Consider the following 21,913-nt stretch of genomic DNA (forward strand, 5'->3'; position numbering starts at 1 on the left):
CTACTTTTTGTGTTTTAAAAAAAAAGTGTAATTATTAGGAACTTTTATTTACATTTGCTCATATAAGCATAAATAAATTGTAAGACTGGGTAATGGTGCCTGTGTATTCAAGCCTTGTATGCCCTCTGCTTCTCTCCTTCCAGACTGGCAGCCCTTCTGGCCCAAGAGAATCTCAGCCTAAGTGTGCCGCAGGTCATCGTCAGCTGCTGCTGTGAGCCCCTTGCTCTTTGCTCATCCCGGCAAAGCCAACAGACCTCCTCCCTTCTGACTCGTCTGGGTACTCTGGCCCAGCTGCATGCCTCCCACTGCCTAGATGACCTCCCACTTTCTACACCGAGTTCCCCGAGGCCAATTGAGAACCCCACATTGGAAAGAAAGCCCTATTCCTCCCCAAGGGACTCATCACTCCCAGCCCTCACCTCCTCTGCCTTGGCCTTTCTTAAGTCTCGCTCAAAGCTCCTAGCTACGGTGGCCTGCCTGGGGGCTTCCCCGAGGTTAAAGGTCAGCAAGCCCAGCTTGTCATGGAAGGAACTTCGTGGCCGCAGGGAGGTGCCTCTGGCTGCAGAGCAGGTAGCCCGGGAGTGTGAGCGCCTTCTGGAACAATTCCCTCTGCTTGAGGCCTTCCTTCTGGCTGCCTGGGAGCCCCTGCGGGAGTCCTCGCAGCAGGGGCAGAATCTGGCAGTGAATCTCTGTGGTTGGGCCCGTCTTTCTACCGTTCTCCTGGGCCTACATTCTCCCATTGCCCTAGATGTACTGACTGAGGCTTTCGAGGAATCCTTGGTGGCCAGAGATTGGTTCCGGGCCCTTCAGCTCACTGAAGTGTACGGGCGAGATGTGGACGATTTGAGCAGCATAAAGGATGCGGTCCTGAGCTGTGCTGTGGCATGTGGTGAGCAGAATGCTTTGCCTCCCTTTTTCACTAATGGTAATACTTGGTATTCACTGGGTATATTATCACCTTTAAACCTCATGGTAACTAGAGAGAAGTCCCACTATAATCTCATGTTATTAAGAGGAGACCAGGGCTCAGAGGGGTTAGGAAACTTACCCAGGGTGGTAAGTGGTAGAGTAGAGCTTAGAACCCAAGTCCATCTGACTTTAAACAGGCACTCATAACCAGTATTCTCAATACTGTATATCATAATTCTTGTGAAATTCTATAGACTACAAATGTTTGGGCCCCATCCCCAGAGGCCCAGGACTTTGTAAGCCACAGTCTCGCTCATAACTACCCAGCCCTTCCAGTACAGCATGAAAGCAGCCAGCGTCAATATATAAAGAAATGAACATGGCTATAGTCTAATACAACTTTATTATAAAAGCAGATTGTGGGTCTCTTTGATGACCACTGCTTTGAAAGCTCCCCAGGAAATTTTGACATGTAACCAGAGTGGAAAGCCAATGAGCTGCAACACTACTAGGATTTCCTAGCAGTGTTGTAGCAAGAGTTGGGTGTGATGTAGGGAATGACTTTCGGATAGGAGGTTTGGCTCCCTTTGGAAAGGAGAAAATCCATCCTTGAAAAGGTGGAGAAATCCACTGACTGGCTGTGTGGTCTTAATTGCTTGGAGTCTGTTTTTTGTATCTCCAAGATCATATCTGTGAAATGGGTGTGGAAGAGAGAGATCTAAGTCATGATGACAGAGAATATCCAGGGAGTGAAACTAGTCTATCTGGAATAACTTTCAAGTGGTTATGTATGGCATAGGGTGGAAATTACAGGGAAAAGGAAAGTTTCACTGACAAAGTGAGTCTGAAACAGCCCTATATGTTCAGCATGCCAAGACATGGAGAGCTTCATCTCTTCTGTCCTTCCTTTATTCCTTCCTTCCTTTCTCTTTCCTTCTCTTCCTCCTGAAAGTCTCATGACTATTATCAGGTTTACCTAAAGATAAACATAGGGTAGAGATACAGCATTTTCCTTGTCATATAATGGTTCCAAGTGTAAAAACTAATTAAGGTCACATGCATCTTAAGGATCCTCCAAGCTCCTGTTTTATGAAATTGAAGAAAGCCCTTTCTCAAGAAGTAACGTGGACTCTTGAGCTCTTCAGGTCCCATGCTTGCTGCCTCTAAGCATCTTTTTTGTCTTATAGACAAAGAAGGTTGGCAATACCTGTTTCCTGTGAAGGATGCATCTCTGAGAAGTCGGCTGGCCCTACAGTTTGTGGACAGGTGGCCCCTGGAGTCATGTCTGGAGATTCTGGCCTACTGCATTTCAGACACGGCTGTCCAAGAAGGACTAAAGTGTGAGCTACAGAGGAAGCTGGCGGAGCTGCAGGTGTATCAGAAGGTATGGGCCCTCGCATCAAGAGAAAAGAAATGGGCTTCTAACTCTATGATCAACTCCAACCTATTCTCGTATGATGGGGGACTTTAAGAAACAGAAAACATAGGCCTGGGTTTTGCTTTGCATCTGGCTTCAGTTCTTAGGTGGACAGCAGGGAGGCCTCCTAGCTGGTTCCTGTGTTACTTACTTCTGTAATTTTAAATAAATTTGTATGAAGTGAGGGTAAAAATAACAAAATTAACATTGAAATGGTGTATTACGGTCCAAAAAGGCTTTTTCATATGTCTTTTTGACCTTTGTGTATGTTTTTGTATATTATATCTTCTATAAAGTTTGTTTTAAATTTCAGCAAAATTTCAAGAGCTATTTTGAAAAGATGCATGAAGGTGACAATTTCAAAAGTGAAAGATTCTTGTGACATGTTTGTTATGTTCAAGCTCAAGAGGTTTAGGGAGACAAATTTAGGAAGCATGGCTACATAGGAAGTACAAAATAGATGCTAATTTTCCAACATATCCTTGGAGCAGACAGAGTCCAGGAACCCTACCAGAGACAGTGAAAATGGCAGGTGAAAAAAGGTTTATTTTTATTCTTCCTTGGCAGTTTTCATGCAGAGCTAAAATGTTGTATGAAAGGCGATCCCACAGAGCATTCAAGCCAGAAGAATATCTTGGGTGGAGTTTGGGGTGGAGGAGCACGGGACAGGTGAACCCCAGAACAATCTGGAAAGCATGAGAGCACTGTCTTCACTAGTGAAAGGCCCCAGTCCTGGCCGCCATATTCAGCCTTCACTTCCTGCTTGTTCTTCCCGGATAGGTTCACTCTGCTCTCTAAATAATCTTTGCCCAATTTGCTCTCTTTTCTGGCAAGTTCTAACAGCCTGACTTTGGGGCAGAGATCTAGAGATGGCCCATCTGTGGGCATGCCAGTGACTTGTTCATGGAAGGAGAAGCTGCAGTGTGGTTTGATGGATTTTCCTGTCTTTCCTTAGATTCTGGGTTTACAGTCTCCCCCCGTGTGGTGTGACTGGCAGACCTTGAGGAGCTGTTGTGTTGAGGACCCATCAACTGTCATGAACATGATTCTAGAAGCACAGGTACCATTTTCCTGGGTGTTGTTCCACTTCATCCTCCTTTCAGAGTTGCAACCCCTTAGCTGGCTGTATAAGCCCCTTTCTGCATGTCAGTGTTCACTTTTTAAAAAAATAACTATACCACATTCTTTTTTATTGTGAAATTTGCCAAAATCCAGATAAGTATAGAGAATAATACAATTGACTCTTTTGTATCATCACCCTGTGTATATAAATTTCATCACCCTGAAATTTTCTACATTGTGTATATTAGGTAGAGAACGTATTTCTCAAAGTGGAATTGCTGGGTCATCGGTCACGAGCGTCCTCACCTTTACTAGGATATTATCAACACACTCTCCAAAACGCTTACCCCAGTTACACTCCCACTTGCAGTTCCTGCTATTCCATACACATGTCACCTTTTTGTTTATCTTTATTTTTATTATTATTTTTGAAACAGAGTCTCACTCTTTCACCCAGGCTAGAATGCAGTGGCACAATCTTGGCTCACTGCAACCTCCACCTCCCGCGTTCAAGCGATTCTTCTGCCTCAGGCTCCTGAGTAGCTTGGATTACAGGCACCTACCACCACGCCCAGCTAATTTTTTTGTATTTTTAATAGAGACAGGGTTTCGCCATGTTGGCCAGGCTGGTTTTGAACTCCTGACCTCAAGTGATCCACCCACCTTGACTTCCCAAGGTGCTAGGATTACAGGCATGAGCTACCATGCCCAGCCCCTTGTTACCTTTTTATATTGTCCAACTTTTCAATGTTTACAATAAGATGGTATCTCATTGTTGTTTTAATTTACATGATTACTAATAAATTTGAATATCTGTTCATGTTTATTAGACTTCCAAGTGCTAAGTAGGATTTTGTCTACCTTTTAAGAAGCTGACTATAGATGCTCATTCAAATTGTTCATTCAGGAAATACTTATTGCATGCCTATTGCCAGTCACTGTGCTAAATGATGGTGAAACAAAAATAGTTAAGCTGTTCTTGCCCTGGAGTGGCTCACATTTTGGGGACAGAGGTGATGTAAGATGCATCCCTAGGTGACTGCAACATAATATACAAATGACAGAAGTAAGCTCAGATTGTGGGCGCACAGACAGGGCACCTAACATAGCCTGAGAAACAAGGAAGCATCCTGAAGAAGGCAGTCCTAGGCAGGGTTGTGGGGAGGACATTCCAGACACCCCTATGTGGGAATATTTGAACAAAGCCCTAGGAATTCTATTCTCTGAAACTTCATCTACAGTTCACAAATTGGGGTTTTGGGGTAGTGAGGTGGAACATGAGTAGAATCCAACCACCGATATGTGTATTTGGCCTTTGTAGTATTGGTCTACAGAATTTTTATTTTTTCATATTGACTTTATTGCCAAAATTTTAAAATACAGAAATTGTATGATTTTTAAAAAGTTTTGTAACTTAAAAGTCTGACAACATTGGGCCTGCCCATTCTTATAGCATGGGTGCTATGTCCTTTAAACAGAGTCTTTTCAGTCTTTCCCACTTCCTTAGAATCTCCCCAGGGTTGACACCAAGTGTCTGTTGCCACGTCATCTGCTATTTTTTCATAGTAGAGCTAAGAGGAAAGTGATATGAACAGTAAGCCTGCTTCAATCATTTTCATCATAGTGAAGTTCCCATCAGCACTTACAGACATTCCTGGGGCTTTGTAGACTCCAGACTGCTAAGAAGAATCAGGCAGTCATGTAAAGGTATTGAAGGCATGTGTGTTTCCTTCCAGGAGTATGAGCTGTGTGAGGAGTGGGGCTGCCTGTACCCCATTCCAAGAGAACATTTAATCAACCTTCATCAAAAGCATCTTCTCCATCTTCTAGAAAGAAGAGATCATGACAAGGCTCTGCAAGTAAGCCCCCAGTTCTTTCCATTTTTCTTCTGGGGTGGGACAAGAAGATTAGTCAAATCAGATGGCTTTGTTTTCATATTGAATCCCATGCAATCTCAGATATGCCTCTTCAGGTCCTTCAGGAGCTGGTTATAGTCATCTTGAGAAGAAGGGGCCTAGCCTTGCGTTAGGCGCCAGATGGGGCAGCTGAGTCCAGAATTCTGCTGAATTCTGGTCCTGTCAAAGCCATGGCATTTGTGAAACTACAGAGGTGGTTTTAAAAAAAAAAAAAGCGAGTATAGAGAAAGGATTAGTCCAAGATGCGTAAACCTAAATATTCCTTTCTCAAACAAAACAAGGCTGATCTAAGAGCTCTCCTGCATGCCTCACCTTCCTCTTCTACCCTTCAACAATAGCTCCTGCAAAGAATCCCTGACCCCACCATGTGCCTTGAAGTGACAGAGCAATCCCTTGACCAGCACACTAGCTTGGCCACTTCTCACTTCTTGGCCAACTACCTCACCACTCACTTCTATGGACAACTGACTGCTGTCCGACACCGTGAAATCCAGGCGCTGTATGTGGGATCCAAGGTAAGGAGGAAAAGGAGGTGTTGGGAAGGCATACCTGAGGGAGAGATTGCGAGCCTAGCTCTTCTTCAGAACTTGCCTTTTCAATGGCTCTTTTGCCAGGCACCTGCCATCTCTGGCCTGTGCTATATGAAATCCTTACCCTAGCAGCCCACTGTATCCTAGATGAGTCTCCTAGACTTGTCATTCTCTTCCTGTCCTGCCTCTCTAGTGAATTCTACCTGGTCCTCTTAAGTTGCCTTTATGGTTTCCATGGCATCTGCTCTATCAATGCTTCTCAATTCTGACAATATATCAGAATCACCTGGACTTAAAAAAAAAAAAAATACCAGGTTATTCACCTCAACCCCAGATCAATTAAAACTGGTCTTGAGATAGGGACTGGACATCTTCCAAAGGGCTTCTGATGTGAGGATTTAAAACGACTGCTTGATAAACTTGTCTGTGCTAGTGGAAGAGGGTTAGTTGTCTATGTAATTAGATGAGATAAGCTCTTATCTTTGATGTATAACCTTGGAGACATTAATAGAAGAAACCACCAGCTAGAAATAGTAATCCAGGGAAGCAGAGTTTGAGGAGAGCTAGGGCCCTCTGGCATTCTTCTAATTATTCTGCCTGGCAGTCCTATATACTACCCCACAAATAGAACGAGTGCTAGGAGAACCATAAATATAACCACTGACCCACTTACTAAGAGTTAAACTACATAACATGTTCCTTAAGAAGATACACCCAATGTACCGTAGCTGAATAGGGGAACCCTTGAAAACCGGCAGTGAACAGAGTCCGTGAACATATTTCAAGCCTAGTGACCGTGACTTCTAAGGAGAACTTAGATTCATTGTTTACCTGTAGGACATAGGAGGTACCAGGTTTCATCAGACCACTAACACCACCTTGTATTTCTCATTCTGAGTAAAGCCTCAAACAAACAGAATGGTGGCATTAAGGGTCAGGGAGACCTCAACCATACCTGGAGGGTCCAGGCCAGAGGTCAGCAGGCTACCACCCATGGGCCAAATCCAGTCCCCAGCCTGCTTTTGTAAAGCAAGTGTTATTGGAACACACATGCGACTGTCATTTTACCTGTGGCTGCTTTCAAGGTACATGTGCAGAGCTGAATGTTTGAGACAGATATTATGGACCATAAAGCTTAAAATATTTACTCTCTGATCCTTTATAGAAAAAGTTTACTAACCTCTCATCTGGTGAAGGTACTTGGGGTACTTCTCAATTACCATCTGCAGAATTTAGTGGGGAGCTCAACCTTCCTGCCTAAAAAACTGCGAGTCCGTTTCGGTAGCTGGCTATGCGCCTTTTGTTCTCATGCACCCTTCTCCTTCCCAGTGAGAATCTTGAGTTTTTTTCTGAAATTTGTGTACTATTTTCTTTACTCTATGGATCTACCCCACAAACAGATTCTGCTGACCCTGCCTGAGCAGCACCGGGCCAGCTATTCCCACTTGTCCTCTAACCCCCTGCTCATGCTGGAGCAGCTGCTTATGAACATGAAGGTGGATTGGGCCACTGTGGCTGTGCAGACTCTGCAGCAGCTGATGGTTGGACAGGAGATCGGCTTCACTATGGACGAGGTGGACTCACTGCTTTCCAGATATGCAGAGAAAGCCCTGGACTTCCCATACCCTCAGAGGGAGAAACGATCAGGTAACTGCTAGCATCCTAAAAGGGGATTCTACGTGGAGGGAAGAAATGCCATGCTGCATTCTTAGTTTTAATTTGCACCCCTTTTAATATTTTGGGTTGATCTAGAGTGAACGAATACACTTCAGGAGAGATAGCTCTTTATTATATAGGAGCGATCTTGGTCTTGGAGGAAGTAGAATAATGACCAGAATTAAAAGGTGGTAGGTAACCAATGCATGCATAATAACATAAAGGTTTGGAAAACAAAATAGGCTGGAAATGGTGTCTGTCTGGCCTTGATATAGCGGGCTCTTCAGTGCCATCATTTGGTATTGAGAATATGCCTTATTCCCAGGATCACATCAGATATCACTTGTATGTGAGCTGACTCAGCCTATTCTACAATGAAGACACTGAAATAAGTATGGACTGATGTTCCCAGCCAGCTCTTTTTTCTTACTCCCTACCCTCCAGGGGCATCGTTTCAACATCTTCCACTTCCCTCTGGGCATTTTTAGATTTATTTTGTAGAATCCTAGTGTCCATTTCATTATCTTATATGCCTAAATATGGTTTGTTTTTCAAGGCGTTTAAGAAACATGCATGCTATGGGCTTAGAGGTACCTTCTCCATTCTCTTAATACCTAGTAGAGTCATGGAATGACAATCAGAGAAGCCAACAGAGCTTTGTTCTAAATGCCTAGGATGGTGAATCAAGATACTTATGGTAGAACCATATTTTGTCAGCATTTTCCCTCTCTACAGATTCTGTGATTCACCTCCAAGAAATTGTCCACCAGGCTGCAGATCCCGAGACCCTCCCTAGATCACCATCGGCAGAGTTCTCTCCTGCTGCTCCTCCTGGTAAGAGCTGGCTCTGATTATTCACTAAAATGTTTCAGTTTAGTCTTGCCTTATTCTGTCCTTCAGAATTTTTTTTTTTTTTTGCTTCTTTTTTTCATTGTCAGTTATAACGTTATTAATTGTTTATCTTGGTTCATTCCAGATTTACATATATCTCAAAAGATTCAACATACAGTCAATTATTGTTATTTGTGGCAGTATGTCTATAAAGTCTCCACACTGAACTAGAAAATCCAGAACTCTTGCTCCTAGGGGAAATACGTACATGTATACACGTATCTCACATAGATGGTCATCTTAAATCCTAAAAACAGCTCATAGTAGATGATTCTATTTCCTTTTTTCTACAAAGGAGGTTCAGAAGTGTTAAGTGACTTGCCTGAGGCCACCCCCACTAACAGGTCCCAGAATTGGAGTTCAAATCCCATTCAACTAGCCCCAGCACTGAGCTTCTTGTACTACCCCGCACTGTCCACTACCACCTCCATCTTCTGGTCACTGTTTGTTTTTTTTTTTTTTTTGAGACGGAGTCTTGCTCTGGAGCAATCATGGCTCGCTGCAACCTCCACCTCCTGGGTTCAAACAATTCTTCTGCCTCAGCCTCCCAAGTAGCTGGGATTAAAAGCATGTGCCACCATACCCAGCTAATTTTTGTGTTTTTAGTAGAGATGGGGTTTCGCCATGTTGGCCAAACTGGTCTCAAACTGCAGGTGATCCGCCTGCCTTGGCCTCCCAAAGTGCTGGGATTAAAGGTGTGAGCCACCACACCCAGCCAGGTCACTGTTGTATAGAGGCTGAAACAACCCCAGCTGGGAATCTGAGTATTGAGTGTTAGGTGACTCAAAACTTTCACGACCGCACGTGTTTGCAAATGACCACAAAAGCAAGATGAATATTGTTTTTGAGGTTACAAATGTTAACAAATAAGCAGCTTCACAAATATGCAGTCTGGTATTAATGAGGACTGACTGTACTTAGCCCTCAAGTTCATACTGTCACACACAAAGCAGAAGCTCCTCAAAGGCCTCAGCCATGTCTTGGTCGCCCTTTTCACCACCCCTCTAGTGCCCTGGTCTCCAGCACCCACACAATGGCCTACTCCCAAAAGAAGCTCAGCCAAGTATTTTGTTTTGCCAAATGGTCAAAGGAGCAGGATTCTAAGGTCTCTTCTTCTGAGTGCTACTAAGTGCACCATGTTTTATAGCTCTCTTTTTCTGTGACCAGCCAATGTTGCTCGGCTAGATGAGAAGAAATCTCTTTACATATCATAAAACAAACTGTGGCATTTTCTGGCCATACTTTGAGAATTAGTCATGCGTCATGGTAACCAGCCAAGCTGAGGGGACGGCTCAGCCTTGCAAGTATATTAGCAGCTTCATGCATCTGTATAAATAGCAGCTGGAGCAGCTTTGATGGTGTGTGTGTGTGTGTGTGTGAGTGTATGACCTTTTTTTTTTTTTTTTGGAGACAGGATCTCACTCTGTTGCCCAGGCTAGAGTGCAGTGGTGCCATCAGAGCTCACTGCAGGTCAGTTCCTCCTGCCCCTGCTTCCCAAGTAGCTAGGACTACAGGCACACACCACCATTGCCTGGTTAATTGTTTTATTTTTTGTAGAGACAGGATCTTGCTTTGTTGCCTGGGCTGGTCTCGAACTCTTGAACTCAAGTCATCCTCCCACCTTGGCCTCCCAAAGTGCTGGGATTACAGGCATAATCTGCACCCAGCCTATATGAGCTTTTTATTATGGAAATTTTGCAAATCCCAGATATCATATCATCTCATTTATAAATATTTCAGTATAAATCTCTGAAAGGTAAGGACTTTCATGAAACAAAGCCATAATACCATTATCACATCTAGAAACAAATTAATAATAATTCCTTATTCTCAAATATCAAGTCAGTATTCAAAATTCTCCAGCTGTTTCATCAAGATTTTTTTATAGTTGGTTTTTCTAGACTCAAGATCTAAATAATGTCCATACATGGCTTGGCATTTGGCGAAATATCTCTTAAATCTTTTTTTAATTTTTATTTTTTAAGAGAGTCTCCCTCTGTCATCCAGGCCAGAGTGCAGTAGTCTGATCATGGCTCACTGTAATCTTGAACTCCTGGGCTCAAACAATCCTCCCACCTCAGCCTCCCTACTAGCTGGGACTACAGGCACACACCACCATGTCTGGCTAACTTTTATAATTTTTTCTTTTGTATAGATGGAGTCTAGCTATGTCGCCCAGGCTGGTTTTGAACTCCTGGCCTCAAGTGATTCTCCTGCCTCAGCCTCCCAAAGTGCTGGGAGTACTGGCATGAGCCACTGCACCGGCCTCTTAAAGTGCCTTTAATTAATAGGTTCCCTGCCTCTTTTCTTGTTTATCCCCCCTACCTCTTTTTTATTTGTGGAGACTAGTCATTTGTGCCCCGGAGCTTCCCACATGCTGGATTTTGCTGACTGCCTTCCTGTGGCAATCTGCCTCTTCATCCCCAGAATTTCCAGGACACTAGTAATTAGATCTAGAAGCTGGACTTGATTCAGGCTTAATATTTTTTCATAAGTATACTTGATAGCAGGTGGTGTACACGTCCATCAGGAGGCACACAATGTTCATTTGTCTCTCTTTTATGACACAAACAGCCACTGATGATCATTAACTGGATCTATTATTTCAATAAGTTTTGTAAAATGGTGAAATCCTATCACTGCCTCTTCATCTGTATGCTGGCATATTGATTACCTTTTACTTTCACCTCTGGCTCTGCCTCCCAGGTATCTCCGGTGTACATTCCCCTAGTCTAAGGGAAAGGAGTTTTCCACCAACCCAGCCCCCACAGGAATTTGTGCCCCCAGCGACACCACCTGCCAGGCACCAGTGGGTACCAGATGAGACTGAAAGTATCTGCATGGTCTGCTGCAGGGAACACTTCACCATGGTAAGCAGCATCGGTCTCCACTGTCACCCTCAGGAGAAGGTAAAGGAGAATTCTAGTTCATGAGCCTGAGTTTACAGTCAACGCCTGTCCCCAAGAGAATATTGGTATTTTCAGAACTGCCAAATCTAAGACTTTGGGTTTATTTTTGACCTGATCAGAATGTGTTTTCTGGATTCAGACAGGTAGTAGACACCCTCAAATAGCAGTGAATTCTAAAATCTTTGCCATTGTCATGAGATAATAAAAAAGAGGCAGGAGGAGTCACCAGGTGTCAGTGGATCTTGTTTCCAGCTCCATGTCTTTAACAGTAAGACTGGTGACCTAGCAGTGGTTATATGCACTGACTCCAGAGACAGAGGACCTGGGTTCTAATCCTGGCTCTGCCTCTTAATGACAGTGTGACTATACACTATTTTGGTCTCATGTGCCTACTTGTAAACTAAGGATGATACATTCTTAGGCTCATAGAGCTGTTGGGATTAAATAAATACATGTCACCATAGTTAACAGAGTACCTGCCCAGTATGCCACATCAGCTCAATGCTAATGAAAACAGTGTTGATGTAATTGCCCTGTGTCTGTTTCTTCCTCATCTATAAAAGAGGTGTAACATTTCTATATTTCTATTAGAATGAAATGAAGCAGTACTTTAAAGTCACTTTGATGCCCATCCACTGTAGACTGGATAAAGAAAAGTGGTACATATATACCATAGAATACTATGTAGCCATAAAAAAGAACAAGATCATGTCTTTTGCAGGAACATGGATGGAACCAGAGGTCATTATCCTTAGCAAACTAACATAGGAATGGAAAACCAAATACCACATGTTCTCAATCATAGTGGGAGTTAAATACTGAGAACACATGGACAGAAAAAAGGGAACAACAGACACGGGGGCTACTTGAGAGAGAGGAGGGTGGAAGGAGGAAGAGGTTCGGGGAAGAAAAACTGCTATGTACCATGCTTAGTACCCAGGTGACAAAATAAGCTGTACACTAAACCCTTGAGTCACGAATTTACCTATACAATAAACCTGCACATGTACCCCTGAACCTAAAATAAAAATTAAGATTTAAAAATATATATCTATGAGGAAAGCAAAGTCAGATATTTTCCTTATTTAAACTTATAAATCTTCAAGGAGGACAATTGGTTGTGACTTGTTGAGACATATGACAAGCCACTGAAAGGAGTTTTGCATGACAAGCTGCTCTCTAGCTTTAAGACCACCATATAGAAGGTTTACTTACATATAGGGTAGATTACAGAAAGAGTTTCTAATCATGACAACAGTGGGCCTTTATTGACTGCCTACTCTCTATGTTCCAGGCATGATACTAAGTGCTTTGCTTAAGTTATCTCTCTTAAATTTTACAATAACCTGATGGGCTTGATAATATTATTACTGTATTACACACACCAGAATATGGATGTATAGAGAAGGTATGTAATTTGGAAAAGACTGATGAGAAATTCTGAATTGACTGATACAAATTAAGACTTTGTGTATAAAATTAAATTATACCTAAGTGTTTGTATTTTTAAAGTCTTTTTTTTTTCTTTTTCTTTTTCTTTTTTTTTTGAGACAGAGTCTTGCTCTGTCACCCAGAGGAGTGCAGTGGTGCGATCTCTGCTCGCTGTAACCTCTGCCTCCTGGATTCAAGCAATTCTCCTGCCTCAGCCTCCTGAGTAGCTGGGAGTACAGTCTCCCGCCACCACACCTGGCTAATTTTTGTGTTTTTAGTTGCAATGGGGTTTCGTCATGTCAGCAAGGCTGGTTTCGAACTCCTGACCTCAGGTGATCCGCTCACTTCTGCCTCCCAAAGTGCTGGAATTACAGGCGTGAACCACCACGCCCAGCCTAAAAGTCTTGCTTCATGTTTATCATGTGTTACAAATGGCACCTGCTAAAGTAACCTTGGGGAAAACAAATAAATAAAGGCATTTTGAAAAGGGATACCTTTTAATCATTGACATCAATACCATGTAGAAATGTGATCTGCACTGGCTCAGAAAGTGACTTCTTCCCCACCACTTTTTCCTGTTTCTTCACATGTTGCCTCCATACGCAAGTAGAACTTGTCAGGAGCTATTGCAAAACTCCATGACTTGGCACCTTTGCCCATCAGCTGACAGATATTTTTAAATGTTCAATTTTTGAGGGCAAAGACTGGTGTGTCCTTTTTCAATAGAGACCCAAGCACTTGGTGTTCTTAATAAGTAAGCCACTGGCAGCTAATACCATGTATAGATGGATTGATGACAATCTCCCCTTCTCTCCTCCCTCTTTCTTCTCTTCCTGATGGCATTCCGCAGTTTAACAGGCGTCATCATTGTCGCCGCTGTGGCCGGCTAGTATGCAGCTCCTGCTCCACTAAGAAAATGGTGGTGGAAGGCTGCAGAGAGAACCCTGCTCGTGTGTGTGATCAGTGCTATAGTTACTGCAACAAAGAGTGAGTGTCCTACAGCAGGGCTGTTGCTATTATTGACTGCTGCACCCTCCCCCAGGTCCCTACACTCCTAGGAGTCTCATTATGGAGAGCATTTCAAATCCAGAAATGTTTAACATCCACACTGAAATGCCATTAATTCTATACTGAAGTGTTTGTACACTGACCTTGGTCAGAGAAACTACTAAGAGAGAAAGTAGGGTGAGAGGAAGCGGTGTTCAAGGCTCTTACATGATTTTCTCTCTGAAATTGGAACATTGATTCCTTAGCCCTTCCCCAGACAGAGGCCATTGAGCTTAGTTCACGGGCTCACCTATTTTCCAGCCTCTCTTGCTTCAACTGGTCTCAGCTGGACTCAAATGGAGTTCACACCTGCTGAGTGGTTGGGCATCGCTTGCATCAACTCTGATCTAGGTAGTCATTCTTGCTTGTAATCCATAATTAGAAGGGCCTCCATACTTGCCTACACAGAATTCACCTGGTAACAAATTTAAGAACCTGCTCGTACCTCCAGTGAGACAGATCAAGACTTTGTTTGTTGGCTCAGGGTTGCTCAATTGTTTCCACTACTTCTAGTAGCAAAGGAGCATGAACCTAAGACTCCTAGAGCATCCAGGAATATGGGCCAAAGCAACCATCCAAAACAAGTTACTTTGAATTATGCATGTTTTATTTACAAACTTAAAAAGATTTTATGTTCTCCTTCATAGCATTATTGTGTTTGTCCTGATATGAACATTATTGGTCATTATTTACCATAATGATTACTGATCTCATAGGAAGGAAAACATACCATATTTATTCTACAGTTTCCATGACCCTAGCATACCACTGCCTCCCTCCCTCAGGGAAGAATTACCCACACACCATACTGCTGAGATTTGAAATGGGCAGTTTGTATTGATGGGGGGGACTCTTTCATTCAACAACTCTACCCTCAAAGAGCCCTCCATTGTCCCAGGGAGACACTGTGAGTTGATGCGTCTACTAAGCTCAAAACAAAGAAGTGACTCAGGCATTTATTTAATAATTTATCTTTATCTCTTTTCAGTATACCAGAGGAGCCTTCAGGAAAACCAGAAGGTAAGGCCAAATCCCATTCTCTGTGACTCTTCATTTGTGTACTTAAGTTAACTCTATCTTCAGCATATCAGCTGCGACTGATATACTTGTCCAGCTAATGCACTCCATCCAACTTGTTTGCCAAAGCAAATTCTTGGCATTTCTATCAGTCTGTTTCCTCTGAAGTTCATCATATTAACCTATTACACTGGCCCATTAGCTTCTAGCATTGAGAAGGCCAGCAACCAAATAATTTGGTTCTTAACTTTTAGTACGTGATTTGATTTTAGTTTTTCTTAAGTTTCCCTTTACCATCCTACCTCCCCATGATCCCTCCTTACCCCTAGGTAATCCCTGTTAACAGTTTGGCCTGTAACTCTCCACAACAGGTTAGTTTTTAGAGTATCCAGTGGCTCAGCCATTTATTTGAGAAACACACCCCTTTTAAGGTTTCTTGTGTGAAGCAAGAAGGTTATGTGACAAATGCTGTAACTCTCACCCCAGGTCTACGCCTGGGGAAGACAGTTTGAGGTGCTTAGTAGGGTGTCCTAAAGCAAACAAAAGGAACCAAGGAGAGAGAAAGGGCCCTGAGATAGCAGGCAAGTGCCTACCTGCAACTCATGCCAGCTCACAGGACTGGGTTAGACTGAACTGCCAGCCTGTGAATGACACATGAATGGTATTTCTCTTCTCAGCTCTAGACAGCTCCAAGAGTGAAAGCCCTCCATACTCGTTTGTGGTGAGAGTCCCCAAAGCAGATGAGGTAGAATGGATTTTGGATCTCAAAGAGGAGGAAAATGAGCTGGTGCGAAGTGAATTTTACTATGAGCAGGTAATAGCAATAAAATGCAATGGTCACTTAAGTTTCTTTACAATGTGTAGTAGTATGACGAGAAATACAGAGGCAGGTGAACACACCTGGCCTTTACTTGTTTATAGTGCAATAATATGGGAGCTAAACCAGTAAATCCATTAACGCAGAAAATAATGAACATCTTGGGAATTGCACAAGGGGAGACCAGGAAAGGCTTCGTGGAAGAGGTAGCATTTAAGATGAGCTTTAGAAGAATGGTAGGAGTGTGACAAGCAGAAAGCTGGGGGTCATGAGGAAAGTGGGGATGGGGAAGGACAAAGAATACAAAATTAAAACATCTGATCAAAGACACCATGCCCAAAATTGCAGGGCACGATTGGAGAAGTGGAAGTTGTTTAATTTGAAGGGAATATAGAATCAATAGAGTCAATAGAGAGATCATAAAAGGTAGGCTTGAAAAGGATTATTTATATATAGGGTCTTGCATTCTGCAGTAAGGACTGTCTACTTGATAGGTATCAGGGACCTATGAAAGGTTTCCGAGTGTGCTGTGGGAATATTCATTTGGCAGCAGTGTGTCCATGGCTTAAAGCAGCAACTCCTGTAGGTGGTCAGACAAGTGAGCTGACCGTTGTTGTCCAAGTCAGCAATAAGGACTTGCACTAGTGGACCCGAAAAAGGAGGGGACCTATGGACATTGTCAAGAACTAGGTAACAAGGCCAGGCACAGTGGTGCCCACCTGTAATCCCAGCACTTTGAGAGTCTGAGGTGTGTGGATTGCTTGAGCTCAGGAGTTGCTGACCAGGCTGGGTAACATGGTGAAATCCCTGTCTCTACAAAAAAAAAAAAATACAAAAATTAGCCGGGCATGGTGGCGCACAGCTGTGGTCCCCACTACTTGGGAGGCTTAGGTGGGAGGATTGCTTGAGCCTGGGAGGCAGAGGTTGCAGTGAGCTGAGATCGCACCACTGCACTCCAGCCTGGACAACAGAGTAAGACCCTGTTCCAAAAAAACAAAATAAAGAAGTAGGTAACAGGTGGACACAGTGCCCTTCTTCCCAGTAAAATGACAAAACCTAAAAGCCAGAGCTTTGGCATTGCTACTTAGAACATCTGAAATTTGTTTAGTTCCACTTCTGCTTTCTTGTGGAATTTGGTTCCTTCTCCCAGGGTCTTTCAGCCTTTTGAAAGGGGAAGGATAATTTCTGCCACCCAGCTGCCTCTGGAGAATGCTCTGGCCCCTGGACTCACCGTGTGTTCTCCCTTCTTCCACCCCGGCCAGGCCCCCAGTGCCTCCTTGTGCATTGCCATCCTGAATCTGCACCGGGACAGCATTGCCTGTGGTCACCAGCTGATTGAGCACTGCTGCAGGCTCTCCAAGGGCCTCACCAACCCGGAGGTGGATGCTGGGCTGCTCACGGACATCATGAAGCAGCTGCTGTTCAGCGCCAAGATGATGTTCGTCAAAGCCGGCCAGAGCCAAGACTTGGCTCTTTGTGACAGGTAGAGGGCAATGAGTCTATTCTTGTACGTAGGAGCAGTTTCTAGCCAGCTGCTTTTTCTGACCTCACTATGATTTTTTTTATCTCATCATCCCCTCTGACAAGACATGCTGAAAGATTTTTCATCTCTGTAATGTCGACGAAATGGTGTTGCCAGATCACAAGTGTTCTTCCCCATACTACCTGACATCCTTTTCTTTTTCAGAGCAGATCCTCAAAGCAGAATTTACTCTATCTACACCCAGTCAGAAAGAAAGTAAAGACTTTCATTGGTTAATTTGTCATTAAAGTTAATGTAGGAAAGCACCTTTAGTCTCTGTGGGACTTTCAGGCTTTTAAAGAAAATGTGTCTTCCTTGAACATCCGGTGATTAGCCTTGAACAAAACTCTACTCCAATCCTGAACAGATTCAAACTGTGACTTCAGTGAGTTCTGGATGATAGATTTTTAAAAGCACTCTGGGAATTGATCTATTCCTGTGTCACAAGTAGGAACCTGGGTCATAAAGTAGAAGTGTGTATGGAAAAGGTATGATTAGACCTCCCTCGGGTTCCTGTACAACCTGCTTTGACTCCATCCATTAACCTGACAATGAAAACTCCTAATTCCCTGCTTATCCACTCAGATGTGTGACTCATATTGTGTGTTCCCAGCACTCAGTCCTAACCAAATTTGGGAGAAGGGAGCATAATTTTCTTTGCAGTATCATTGCCTCCCTCAGACATTTGCTCGGAATACTTATCTACAAACTCAGCAGCCAGCATAGAGCATGGTAAATCCCAGCTACATGACTTCCTAGCTCTGTTAACCCCTCTAGGCCTCAGTCTCCTCCTCTATAAAATGGGGTGGTAATACTGATCTCATGGGGCTGTTACAAGGGTAAAATGAGATCATCCATGTAGATGGTGAAGAACTAAGCCTGGTATATACTGTGTATCCCGAAAATGTTAGTAATTTGTATTATTTTTAGTAACAAAAACTAGAAGGTGGAGAAAAGCAGGAGGAGGTGAAATAGAAAGTAGAAGGAAGTGAAAAGGAACTAATCTGATTCCTTTATATCAAGAGGCAATAGATTCTACATCCTTTTTCAAGTTGATAAATGAAGAAACAGATATGTGTTAAATTTTTGAAATAACCATGAAAAGAATCAAAAATCTACCTAATTATGAGAAAAGGATAGGAGGAAAAAAACGGAAACCTTTCCACATACCAAAAGGTGGAAAACAAAGGAAACATGAAAAAAGACTTAAGGCAAAAATAAAAATATATTCAAATATCAGTAAGGTAAATGAAAAAAGAAAAAGATACTTAGATTGGGGGAAAAAAAACTTCACATCAAGTCCTGTATTTCCTTTAAAATGTAATATAGATAGAGGAAATATCCATTTTTAGGCGGAGGGCAGCAGAAAGTAAGGAAGTCCTCACTTTAATCAGATTCTCACTCACCCCAACATGTCATGCGCTTCTTTGACAGTTTACAGCAATGGTTTCTGTTTAAACAGCCGTTTCTCTGACCCTGCATTCAGACACGCCCACTCTAAGAATCTTTCCCTTTGCGCCAGTTTGCTAATGGGAGTGAATTCATTCCTCACGTGTTGCCTTGCAAATCAGTTACAAACTCTTGGTTTTCAGAGTATTTTTCTAATGTTTTTAACTCATACCCCCTTCTGATAGACAAACAAATAAATAAATATAGGTTTAAAAACAAAATTCAGCTGGGTGCAGTGGCTCTTGTCTGTAATTCCAGCTACTCAAGAGGCTGAGGGAAGAGGATACCGAGGCCAGGAGTTCAAGACTAGCCTGGGCAATGTAGTGAGACCCAGTCTCTAAAAACATAAAAATAAACTCACCACCTACTTCAAATGCTTTCATTTCCCAAATATGCAAAAATATTATGAGTACCGATGCTTTTATACACTATACTTTCCTCTCCCCCATCTCTACATTGTTAAGAATCACTGATGTACAGAATCCCTTTCTAGGTAATTGGTGGATAATTCAGGATCCACAGAGGTTTTTGCTGCAGTTATGAGACAATATTCAGGAACCTTGAGTGTAGGCTTGTCTCAGTAGCACCAGATAGTATAATCCAGCCCTCTGGGCTTTCTGTCCTTATAAGGTTTTTACAGGCATTAGGTGAGACCACAGAAGGCAGCCCTACTAGTCTATAATGAGGGCCCGTCCTTAGCCCAGAGTGAAGATGTCAAGTCTAAGAGTGAAGGACCAGAATGCCTCCACCCAGCAGCATCTCCAGGGAATGGTAGTGATGTGGCCTGTGCACTGACGAGGAGTACAGGCCATTGATACTGAATCTATGCTCTCTCACTCACAAAAGAGGGTTCAAAAGGACCAAAAAGCAGATGGGTCACTTGTAAGCCCCCAATGTTCAGTGTAAAGGCCTTGCCTCAAATACCCTTGAGCATCCCCACACCAAACATTAATATCTAACATTTATTAAGTGCCAGAAAAGTTCCAGACATTATCCTAAGCCCTTTTACTTGGGTTATTTCATTTTATCCTTAAAACTCCACTATCACAGTCATGCATTGCTTAATGACAGGAATATGTTCTGAGAAATGCATTGTCAGGTGATTTCGTCATTGTGCAAACACCATGGAGTACACTTGCACAAACCCAGAGGGTATAGCCTTCTACCCACCTAGGTTATGACCTATTGTTCCTAGACTACAAACCTGTACAACATGTTACTGTTCTGAATACTGTAGGGAATTGTAACACTATAGTATTTGTGTATCTAAATATAGAGCAAGTATAGTAAAAATATGGTATTATGATCCTATGTGGCCACCATTGTATATGCAGTTCATTGCTAACTGAAACGTCATTATGTGGCTTATGACTGTATATCTGTTTTACAGTTGAGTAAATTAAGGCAGAGAAAGGTTAACTAACTCGCCCCGGGTCATAGAGCTACTAAGTGATAGAGCCAGAATTCAGTCTGACTCCAGAGCTTTCACTCATGGCAACTATGCTGACTGACTCCAGAGCTTTCACTCATGGCAACTATGCTATGCATCTCTTAATTCTCATGATCACTTTCATATTGAAAATGGAGCAGGCCTATAATCTCAGTACTTTGGGAGGCCGAGGTGGGTGAATCACCTGAGGTCAGGAGTTCAAGACCAGCCTGGCCAACATGGTGAAACCCTGTCCCTATTTAAAAAATACAAAAACTAGCTGGGCAAGGTGGCAGGTGCCTGTAATCCCAGATACTGGAGAGGCTGAGACAGAAGAATCTTTTGAACCCAGAAGGCAGTGGTTGCAGTGAGCCAAGATTGGACCACTGCACTCCAGCCTGGGTGACAGAGCAAGACTCTGTCTCAAAACAAACAAAAAAAAGAAAATGGATAGGAAACCTTTAAGCGGCTACTCTAAGTAAGATTCTAGGGAGCCTCATGGCCTTGCCCTTTTCCTCCTTGTAGCTACATCAGCAAGGTAGACGTGCTGAATATTTTAGTTGCTGCTGCCTATCGCCACGTGCCATCTTTGAGTCAGATCTTGCAGCCAGCCGCGGTAACCAGGCTAAGGAACCAGCTTTTGGAAGCCGAGTACTACCAACTGGGCGTTGAGGTGAGACAAAGACAAAGCTTACTTCCACCCCACTGTAGCAAGTTGCTTTTGCTTAGCCTTGCAAACAGATATTGCCATCTTTCAGTTGTCCTGCCCATGGGGAAGAATCGGGGGCATGACTAGTTTGCCAGCAAAGGAGTAATGGCAGATAGTGGGGATGAGGTGGTTGGCAACTTGGGAATAGAATAGGTCTTTGGGACATTTAGGCCCTCACTAAAAGGGGCAATTTTTCTCCCAGGTCTCCACAAAGACTGGACTTGATACCACCGGGGCGTGGCATGCTTGGGGCATGGCCTGCCTCAAAGCCGGAAACCTCACTGCTGCACGGGAGAAGTTCAGTCGCTGTCTGAAGCCTCCGTTTGACCTCAATCAGCTGAATCATGGCTCAAGACTGGTGCAGGATGTAGTCGAGTACCTGGAGTCCACAGTGAGGCCCCTCGTATCCTTGGTAAGAGCAAAGCAGGAAGAGTGCCTGGCTCAGGAAGGGAGGCCCAGGAATAGCAATGACCTGGAAAAAGAATCAGCAGAAATTCAGCTAACAGTGTCAGTCCTGGCTTAGCGTCAACCAAGTTAAAAAAAATTTTTTCCATCACATATAGTTAGATAAGTAACTATATGTGGTTAGATAAGTAATAGATGCATTTAAAAAAAAAAAAAAGGAAACGATGTTTAAAAAGATAAAAATGACATGTGACATATAATCCCATACACAGACTAATTAGTGTTAAGATTCTGGTGAATTTTCTATGTTATGTGTTTTAATGAAATCGGGGTTGTACCATATCATAATATGTAGAATTGTGTATCCTGCCTGTTCTACCTTTGACACTGCATTGTGAACATTTTTCCACATTGTTAAACATTCTTTGTAAGCAATATTTTCAGTGCCTGCCGAGAACTTTTTGAGTTTCATTTTTCTCTCTCGCTCTCCTGTGCTGTCAGCAAGATGACGATTACTTTGCCACCCTGAGGGAACTGGAAGCTACCCTTCGGACGCAGAGCCTTTCTCTGGCAGTGATTCCTGAAGGGAAAATCATGAACAACACCTACTACCAGGAATGCCTCTTCTACCTGCACAACTATAGCACGAACCTGGCTATCATCAGCTTCTACGTGAGGCACAGCTGCCTGCGGGAAGCTCTTCTGCACCTTCTCAACAAGGTGGGATACGGACACAGCTCAAAAAGGCAGTGCCTGCCTTGCTCCTCTGGCTTGGACCACTCAGCCTTAAGGGGGAC

At 43.2% G+C, this 21,913-nt stretch overlaps 1 protein-coding gene across 5 annotated transcripts in view; it reads left to right on the plus strand.

Moving 5' to 3' along the window:
• The window catches only part of LOC105472872 (zinc finger FYVE-type containing 26), a 68,032-nt gene that overhangs the window by 32,691 nt on the left and 13,428 nt on the right, over positions 1–21,913 (plus strand). For 3 of the 5 annotated variants that reach the window (XM_011726428.3, XM_011726430.3, XM_071099983.1), the window contains 15 exons: positions 144–889; positions 2,097–2,293; positions 3,282–3,386; positions 5,125–5,247; positions 5,643–5,819; positions 7,235–7,481; positions 8,208–8,324; positions 11,088–11,251; positions 13,572–13,708; positions 14,757–14,788; positions 15,463–15,599; positions 16,865–17,085; positions 20,528–20,675; positions 20,914–21,123; positions 21,618–21,836. In XM_011726428.3, coding sequence (XP_011724730.2) covers positions 144–889; positions 2,097–2,293; positions 3,282–3,386; positions 5,125–5,247; positions 5,643–5,819; positions 7,235–7,481; positions 8,208–8,324; positions 11,088–11,251; positions 13,572–13,708; positions 14,757–14,788; positions 15,463–15,599; positions 16,865–17,085; positions 20,528–20,675; positions 20,914–21,123; positions 21,618–21,836 — 2,980 coding nt within the window. The remainder of the gene's footprint in view (positions 1–143; positions 890–2,096; positions 2,294–3,281; positions 3,387–5,124; positions 5,248–5,642; positions 5,820–7,234; positions 7,482–8,207; positions 8,325–11,087; positions 11,252–13,571; positions 13,709–14,756; positions 14,789–15,462; positions 15,600–16,864; positions 17,086–20,527; positions 20,676–20,913; positions 21,124–21,617; positions 21,837–21,913) is intronic. The other 2 variants (XM_011726431.3, XM_011726429.3) reach the window with 2 other exon arrangements.

This window comes from Macaca nemestrina, chromosome 7 (assembly GCF_043159975.1).
Source record: "Macaca nemestrina isolate mMacNem1 chromosome 7, mMacNem.hap1, whole genome shotgun sequence".
Taxonomy (NCBI): Eukaryota; Metazoa; Chordata; class Mammalia; order Primates; family Cercopithecidae; genus Macaca; species Macaca nemestrina.